The sequence below is a fragment of the Vespula pensylvanica genome, chromosome 23 (genome assembly GCF_014466175.1).
Source record: "Vespula pensylvanica isolate Volc-1 chromosome 23, ASM1446617v1, whole genome shotgun sequence".
In the NCBI taxonomy this organism is placed as follows: Eukaryota; Metazoa; Arthropoda; class Insecta; order Hymenoptera; family Vespidae; genus Vespula; species Vespula pensylvanica.
The window spans coordinates 3,495,126-3,504,498 of NC_057707.1; the positions used below are offsets into that span (position 1 = coordinate 3,495,126).

The window sequence follows — 9,373 nt, forward strand, 5'->3', positions numbered from 1 at the left end:
AAGTAACAAGAAAAAAAAACAAAATATCAAATAGGTCGGTAAATTTTCTTAATTTACACACACGCGCGCGCGCGCGCGCGCGCCATCTTGTCGTATTTGAACGTATTATTAACATTGTAAAAAAACACACCTGTTTATTAGCTTTTCTATATGTTCACCATTGATAGGTACTTTTTCACAGTCCTTTCCCACAGTAAGACACAAATAGATTGTACGAAAAATTTAAGTGCCAGAGATGCTGTACCAGAACTATTTTCATGGTCATCAGCCAAGGAGTACCTTCCTTATCATCGCTCCGCTGACAACTTCCTCTTCGCTATCACGAGGTCCGATACATTTACTGCTACAGAGGTATTGAAGCAATGGCAAACGATACTTTCCACAAAAATCGACGAACTTAACGTGTTCGACACGATTGTTGAAAAATACACCTGTATTAAAAGAGCATAGATAATGAAATATATTTGGATAAAGAAAAGATTAGGATAGAGAGAAAGAGAGAGAGAGAGAGAGAGAGAGAGAGAGAGAGAGAGAGAGAGAGAGAGAGAGAGAGAGAGAGAGAGAGAATAACGTAATTGTATGTGTACTTGTATGTACGAAAGAGACGGAGAGAGATACATATACAAGGTGAGTCGCCTAACATTACATCTAAAGTATCTTGGCTATTTTTTGAAACAAAGAAAACAAAATTTTTATGAAGGTAATGAATCTTCGAGTCTTCGAGGTCATGGGATTTTTTTTTCTAAATTTTCGATATATTTTTATTAATCTTTGAAATCAAACAATTTCTTCCTTCGTTTATTCTTTTCCTTTTTTTCTTTTTTTTTTTCTTTTTCTCCTATTATAAAAAAAAGCACCGGTATATGAAGATATTTCATGCATATTCTAATTAGATGAAATTACACATCTCTGTATAAATATAACATAATATGATAGCATATGGCGAAAGAGCATATGTAATCTTTGTAATATGACAAACATCGAGAAAGAATACTCCCTGACCTTTACACTTGGGGTTGACACAACGGTGTCCACTGTTCAAATATTCCACGAGATTTCTAGGAATGTGTTCCTCGTCGTATTGCATATCGTTCGTTTTAATAACTCGTGCGGCCAGTTCCAATAACGATGGGGGATTGTGCGTCATGTCCGATACGAATCTAACCACGAGAGGATTGTCTCTTAGAGAAAGCTGAAACATGAGAGAGAGAGAGAGAGAGAGAGAGAGAGAAAGAATACACTTGTTTCAATCTATATATACGCATGTACATACATATTTATTTATGTATACATATGTACATACGTACATTAGCTGTATATAAGGTATTTATTACTAAAGATAATAAACCATACGATAAGAACGCACGTTATAGTCCGAGCGACGTTAATTTTAAAGAGAGAGAGAGAGATTGATAGAGAATACAGAGTGTTCCATTTAAAACGAAAAACCTGATTATTTCTCTCTTGGATCGAGTAATATAACATAGGAAAAAATAGTAGAAAACAAAATTGCATCGTTAGAAACGTTATTTCTTTTCGTTCAAGTATATGTCAAAGTCGATAGAAAGTTTCTTTCCACCAAATTTCTTTTCTTTTCTTTTCTTTTTTTATCAATTATTATAATAATATGATAACATAAACGATATCGTTCTATTAAATCAAAAAGAAAAACGAACGAACGAAAGAATGATCTTGGTATTTCTAGCTAATGAATCGGAAAACAAAAATCTCCATATATCATCATATTTCTTTTTATGAATCTTATAACTTTATTCGTGCGTCTAATATTTTTCTTCCTTTTTTTTTCATATGATCCAATCCAAAAGGTTTTTAATTCGAAATAGGACTTACTCTGTACATAAATATAAATTAAATTTAAATGAAACCTCTGTCAAACATCTCAACGTAATAATTTCCGTTGGCAGTGTCTTCAATCTATTCTTGTGAAGTAAAAGCGATTTGAGATTCGTTAGATTCGCTATTGAACTCGGCAAGCTCTCCAGCATATTGTCGCACAGTATCAACGCTTGTAATGATTTTAATTGACCTAATGTTGAAGGAACTTCGGTCAATCTGTTACCTCCCATCGAAAGTACCTGCAATCTGTTAAAAAAAAAAAAAAAGAAAAAAAAATTACTATTTTAACTTGGATCGAAGCATCCAATATACACGTATTTACTTTATTTTCATTTTTATTCTTTTTTTTTTCTTAATTCGTTGTTTCCTTATTAAAAAAAAAAATAATGTAAGAAGATACCGTTGCAACTTCCATAGATCCTTGTTGATCTCGGTAATATGATTACCACCGAGATAGAGATACTTGAGACCGTTTAGATCGAGTATTTGTTCAGGAAATTCTCGTAGTCTATTCCCACTTAAATTGAGCTCACGTAGACCCGGTAAATTCTCAAAGCTCTTTGGCAAGGAATCGTTCGAAATATTATTATGTTTTGCGATTAAACAGGTCAATGGACAATCACCAAGGAAATCCGGAAGTCGATTCAATCCGCAATTCGATATGTCCAAAGAATTCAAATTTGTGAATCGGATAATGCTCGGTGGAAGATCATTTATACGATTTTGATGGACCAAAATGGTGTCCACGTGTTCAGGACATTTTACCGTTACAAAATGTTCGTCCAATATATGTGAGTCTAACATCAGGTATGATAGATCCAATGTTCTTGTATTCGCATCGGAATCACTCGAATCCGACGTGTAATTCTCCATGGTCTAAAAAAAAAAGAAAAAAAAATAACAATTTCTCCAATTATCGTTCCACAAAAGTATACGAAGAGAATTACATAAATCGACTTATTGCACGCCGAGCCGATAAGCGATGAAAAAAAATAATAGAGATACATATAAAGAAGGAGAAGGAGAAGAAGAAGAAGAACGTTGATTTCTGATAAAGTCAAACGGGTAAATGAAAAGCAATATCGTCACAAATATTACATGCCTCGATCAGGCGCGTAGCTCGCCACTTTTTTCTCCTCTTTTTGTGGTAATATATATATATATATATATATATATATATATATATATACATATATATTTAAAAAAAAGAAAAAGAAACGAGAGAGAAAGAGATAGAGAAAGTGAGAAAGAAAATTAAACGATCGGATTTTAGCGGAGTCATGCTGATGCTGATCGATTTACTATCGCAAGAAAACAAGAAATAAAATACGCATCTCCGATTAAAAATACATATGTACGTACACATATATATTTATATGATCGAATACTACTTTTAATTCGATGGGAGTTCCTCGTGTTCTCCAGATTCGCGAGATTATTTTTAAATTTTGCGCCAAAAAATGATGGTGGCAAAGGCGACGCCGAGAGAGATACGATGGGAGGGGAGATGTGTACGATGCTAGTCAATCAGAAACGACTCACCTGAGAGATGGCGGTCTTCGCTTTCGCTTCTAATGAAATATCTTTTACTCGTTTATATCGTTTGCTTAAGCTCTCGTCTGTTTTCTGTTCTTTTTTGTTGTAGTTTTTATTTTTTTATTCTATTCCTTTTTTTCTTTCTTTTACTCAATCTACTCGTTCGTCCGTAATCGTTCAGATTCGGTCTGATAGTATTTTCTTAGCACGGCATAAATTCTCCCGTCGAATTCAAAAATTTTTGCTGTAAATTTTTTTTATATTAGCAATAGATGAAACGTTTTAAAGAAACACATGATTATTCTAACAGCAGTGACCGAGAACGCGCGAATCGAGACTGAACGATAACTGCCTTTATCAGTTTGCTTTATAAGTTCTCTCTCTTTCTCTCCTTCTCCCCCCACCCCTCTCTCTCTCTCTCTCTCTGTTTATCGGTGCCTATCGACGAGATGCACTCACGTATATATGAACAGAGTCACTAGCTGTTGCAGTGTGTTGTACATGGATGTACTTTTTTATTCGTACCCTATTTTATGATCCTATTTTTTTTTTTTTTTTTTTTTGTTTAAGAAAAATATTAAGACAGAAACTTCGTTTAAGATCTTAATCTATATATACGGATCAATCATTTCTCATTATTTCTCCTTTCTCTGAATTCGCCATATCAACGAACCGTGAAGGAATGCTTTGTTTTCAAATATTTACATTTTTTCTGTTTATTTTTCTGTTTTTTTTTTTTTTTTTTTTTTTTTCTTCCAAAGTATATCTCTTTTCGCTTTATAACTGTGATTTTCGTTCGCTCGAAAAATAAGAAATGTTATTTTAACAGTAAAATATACGTATCTCTCATTTGTTGCTTATCCGCAAGTATTATTTGACATATAAAAATGATATTTTCGCGCAATTTCTTCGATGATAACTTCGTGGTGGTCTAAGCTTACGGTTTATAAAGTCGTATGTATGTAATGGCATTATGTATTACGGTTACGTCTCTTACATCGTACCTCCTCACATGTATGTACGAAGATATTTAGGCTTAGATTAGGTTAGAAACTCAACGACGTATTATAACGTATAATTTATCTCACGTGACCTATGTGACGTAAGAGTAGGGAATAACGGACGTCATGTATTTATTTAAAACGGCAACGATGGCCGATCGTGCATCTCGTGACAGAGAAGAAGATTGTTAACCTCTAGTTTGGGTTATATTTAATGATTTAATTATCCGAGCAAGCAAACGATCTCGCTTAATAGTAGAGATGATTTCGAATATTAGACTTTGGTCTTACGATTAAAGCTATTAACAATAAAGATAATTTATTGAATTTTTAACGACCCGTTATCGTTTTTCAATATCTATATAACTTCTATTTGTACGACACGCTAATAAACGTGAAAAATCAAGTAAGCCTAGTAATTCGAAAAGGCACAACATTTTAACAATTAACAATTGTGATATACAATATAATCGATTAAACCTAGTTTCATATGAAAAAATATTACGTGTGTGTGTGTGAAGGATAATATAAAGTACAATATATATAACTTTAATTTTTCTATGTACTCTATTCCGCATGGCATTGACGTATCCTGAGCAAATTGAGCAAGTAAATTGAAAAATTCGATTATTCTTATGTAACTATGTTGATAAAATTTTTCTGATAATCAAAATATTATAATAAGGTTTTTTTTCTTTTCGTTATATAAATGTTAAGTATAGCTAAGATTTAAGTATTTTTGTAATTGTAAAAAAGCACTACACCGTGAAATGAAAAAATACAACAAAGAATATTAAAATACCTAACTCTACTTGATTTATGGTCTCCTAGATATCTCCTAGATTTTTAAGAAATCACTAATATTACACAAGCATCTAAAAGAGAGGGCGCTTGATGTGCGACAGGAAATCTCCCTAGATAGAGACTATAGATACAAAAACACGCGCGATCCTTCTCTGTTTGGTTTGTCATCGAGCGCACATGATCCACATGTGAATTCTAGAGAGAAAGAGTGCAATAAAGTTTATTGTCATTGTTGCACCTTGTGTCAAATTCCCTGAAAACTAGACTACAGTATATAATAACAGGTATGTATCTAAGAAATTGTAATTATTATCATTCGGTTGCGCAATAAATAGTAGAGAAATTTATTTTACAAAGAAAAAACCGCCTAATGTCTAAGGTTGCGTTAATTTGAAATTGAACGAGTTTTATTTTATCATAAAAATACGTATATAAAAAAAAGAATAAAATTGTAATTATAGAATGTAGTTATAATTAGTTGTAAAATTGTGGCATAAAATATAGTTCTTTTTTATAAATTGTAAATAATCATGTTTGGATATTGCAGATTTGATGAATTTCTTAAAAGAAAAATATATATATGTATATATATAAAATAAAATTATGACGTAATATTTAAAATAAAAATATAAAATTTATAAAGTAACAATGTATATACAAATAGATTATGACATTTCAAATATTTAAATAATCAATTAATAAAATTTTAATCCAATTTCAGCTATAGGAAATGAACGAAGTAACTTTACCACCTTCTCCTAATTGGTACTTGAACAGTATTTTTACATGTTCCAAAGATGGAACTATCGCATGGGGCGCTAGAAATGCTATTATAATCGCAAAGCGTCAACAAGAAAACAAAATATTGAATTACTCTATCATTAAAGATGCTCATATAGATAGAGTTACTTCGTTAGCTTTTTCGCCCCAGTATGGACAAGAAGATAAAAATCTATTAGTTTCTGGTGGTGATGAATTTACAGTAAGAATATGGAACTTGGACAATCTCTCTACAATTATGGCTTACTCGTATCAAGATGTATGTGACTTAATGTTTGTAATATAAACTTTAATTATCGTTACTATACTTATATAAATAATATATACTTTCGATTTTTTAGACAAAACAAAATGTTATAGGAGTTGACTGGTGCTTTAAAGATCCTAATATAATATATTGTATTAGTACGGATGGTTTACTGATATCTTGGAATGTATCTTTCAATACTTGTTATCCAATTTCGCTAGGAAAATTGACAGCAACTTGTCTATCTGTGTGTCCACATGACTGTAATCTCGTAGCCATAGGTTCTAAAGCTGGGTTGGTTTATATTGTCGATACGCATGGAACAGGTTCTATACGATATAAATTAAGAGGCCACGATACAGAAATATCTAGTCTATCTTGGTGCCCCGTAGAACATAATATTCTAAATAATGAAAATAGTAGAGATTTGCTCTTGGCTTCTGGTGCAAAAGATAAATCTATATTTTTATGGAGAGCTGGTGGAGATGGTAGATACCAATTGGAGATTACTCTTCCAAATGCACCACTTGACTCTCGTCAACATCGAAGTAAGTCAAATGTATCCACTGGTAACTGGATTTCTGTTTGTTGGGCAGAACCAAAACTTTTACTTACTAGTTCGTTTTGGGGAGAACTTCTTGCTTGGGATTTGAAAACGCTAAATAAAAATAAACCTCTTTGTAAGGTGGTTCACGCTTGTCACAATAGAACATTATTTTCTATTGTTATAGTACCATATGTTTATGAAACTATTAATGATAGTTGGAGAATAAAAAACAGGTCAGTAAAGAATATGGTTATAAGTAGATTATGATTATAAATAGATTTGATAGTAAAAATAAATTTATGTAAAATGTTCAGAATTACAGTGTGGACATTAGCTCAAGATCGTCAGATTATTTGCTGTAATATAAAAAAAGACGATCATGAAATAGAGTATAATATTCCTACTCAAGGTGGATTTATCTATTGCGTAGCTCCTTGTCCTGTGGATACTTCACGAATAGCGTTTGGCGTAGGTGATACAATGTTACGTATCTGGAATTTATCTGAGGCACATGAAACTTCTTTTGACATTACTGTGTTATGGCAAAAAATAAAAGGCAATATAAGATCTGTAAGCCTCTTTTAGACATTGTATTATATGATCATAATTAATTCCTTTAAAAATATGATAAAGTAATAATATAATATTCAGATTGCATGGCATCCAGTAAAAGAAAACTTGATAGCTTATGGAACTGCGGAAGGCCGTATTGGCATGTTTGATATAAATGGTAATAAACCGCCAACTCTATACAGGCAGTATCACAGAAAGACTGTATATACATTACAATGGGGACCATATCCAGGAATTAAAGATCATGCCTTGTATTCTTGCGGGGAAGGCGATCTTGTATGTTATGATGCTGATAAACCAAACAAAGGTAAAAATATAATTGTGATACATTTTGTTTCATTATGGTGTGATTATTAATTTTTATTATTTTTTATAGATCCAACGCTTATACTTGGAAAAAAATGCACAGAAGTATCATGGAAACCAGATTTCTCATGTTTAGCAGTAGGACTTCAAAATGGGTAAATTTTTCTAAAGGTGAAAGTAAAAAGATTTATATACTTCAAATAGCTATGAACTTTCTTCATTTTGTTTTAGGACGATCCTATTTTATAATCGCGATCTCAAAGAATTTGGTCATTCAGTTAGTGTTATGAATATAGGAGTACATTGTTTAATATGGCATCCTGATAGTACCGCAACGGATTTAACATACTCTCCACTTAGAAATTATATAGCTGTTGCCTATAATGCAACTACAATAACTGTACTTGATCTTTCAGACCTTTTTGAAAAAATAAATGATGCAAATATATTTACGGGATCAAATGATAAAGTAAATGACACTGAAAGAATATCTTCAAGAACTGTTAACAAAATCGTTGCAACGTTGAATGGCCATAGTAACAAAATTGTTGGTTTAGCATGGAGTCCACATTTAAGTGGATACTTAGTTTCGAGTAGTTATGATTGTACAGCACAGGTATTTGTGTGTGTGTATTTCATTTGATTGCAGGAGTACTAATTAACTATAAAGTGCATTTTATATTGATTATTTTTGTATCAGGTATGGAATGTCGAAAGACAAGAAGTGATAGCAACGTTTACGGATCATTGTGGACCTATATATTGTTGTATGTGGAGTCCCTTAGATCCAGATCTGGTAATAACAGGATCAGCAGATTTTACATTACGTTTGTGGAGAATATCATCTCAGTCAGTCTTACTGCCTGAAAAAAAGTCTAGTTCAAAAAAATCTAAATCGAAGAAGAATAAACAAAAAATAAACGAAGATAATAATACAACGATAAATGACGTTAATGTCGATAATAAAAATACTTCAGAAACAGTTATAGAAGCAATAAATAAAACTTCGGAATCTGCAACGATTAAAACAGGTATTGAATAAAGATTATAGCGACGTAAAGTTATAAAATAATTATAACATATTTCATATTATAGAGATATCAATGGCTATTGCAAAGGAGATACAAAAGAAAACTCCAGAAAAAAGTTCATATTTTCCAACGTATTCAAAAATAATGAACAATAAATTTGCTATCCTTAAATCTATTAAATATCTTATTAAAGAGGAAGAAAGTTTTTTAAATTCAGAACAACAACTAGATGCTGGATTACCTTCTTTGTTTACTGAAGATACAAATCTTTCTGATATTATTAACAATGAAAGTGAGTATATATTATAGACATAAAATATTAAAATATGTAGTAATAATTATTATCATTCTTTTCAGAATCCGTACTTACCGCTCAGGGGAATCATACTGCGGTGACAGAGATTAATATGTGGCATGATAATCTTAAAGAAAATTTAGAAATTGCTGTTAAAGAAAAACGTCTTAATGATACTTTAATTTCACTTTCGCCAAGTCTTTCAATGAAGTTAGTTGTGTTTATTTATTAAGTTAAGAATAAATACTGATTTTTAATTTTACTCGTTAAATTTATTTTTTATTAAAGTTATTCTTATTCTTTCATATTTTAGGACATGGCGTGAAATGTGTGAAGCATATGCAAATCAATTGATACTTGAATCAAATCCAACCAAGGCAGTGTCATACTTACTTT

At 31.6% G+C, this 9,373-nt stretch overlaps 2 protein-coding genes across 2 annotated transcripts in view; one reads left to right on the forward strand and one right to left on the reverse strand.

Annotated features, from left to right (window-relative positions):
• The window catches only part of LOC122636726 (leucine-rich repeat-containing protein 58), a 4,111-nt gene extending 355 nt beyond the window's left edge, over nt 1–3,756 (reverse strand). The window contains exons 1-5 of the mRNA XM_043828266.1: nt 3,400–3,756; nt 2,258–2,733; nt 1,887–2,103; nt 1,003–1,192; nt 1–431 (exon numbers count right to left, since the gene is read on the reverse strand). The exon at nt 1–431 is cut by the window's left edge and continues 355 nt beyond it. Of these exons, the coding sequence (XP_043684201.1) occupies nt 265–431; nt 1,003–1,192; nt 1,887–2,103; nt 2,258–2,730 (1,047 nt within the window). The 5' untranslated portion in view covers nt 2,731–2,733; nt 3,400–3,756 and the 3' untranslated portion in view covers nt 1–264. The remainder of the gene's footprint in view (nt 432–1,002; nt 1,193–1,886; nt 2,104–2,257; nt 2,734–3,399) is intronic.
• Nucleotides 3,757–4,145: 389 nt separating this feature from the next.
• LOC122636850 (gem-associated protein 5-like) lies at nt 4,146–9,369 on the forward strand (the record flags this gene model as incomplete). Its single annotated transcript, XM_043828484.1, has 12 exons — nt 4,146–5,482; nt 5,920–6,237; nt 6,320–6,773; nt 6,957–7,005; nt 7,087–7,342; nt 7,424–7,652; nt 7,722–7,806; nt 7,883–8,267; nt 8,352–8,682; nt 8,747–8,974; nt 9,040–9,187; nt 9,291–9,369. Coding segments are annotated over exons 2-12 (2,553 nt in total), but the record flags the coding sequence as incomplete, so codon positions are not given.
• Between the last annotated feature and the right edge of the window lie 4 nt (nt 9,370–9,373).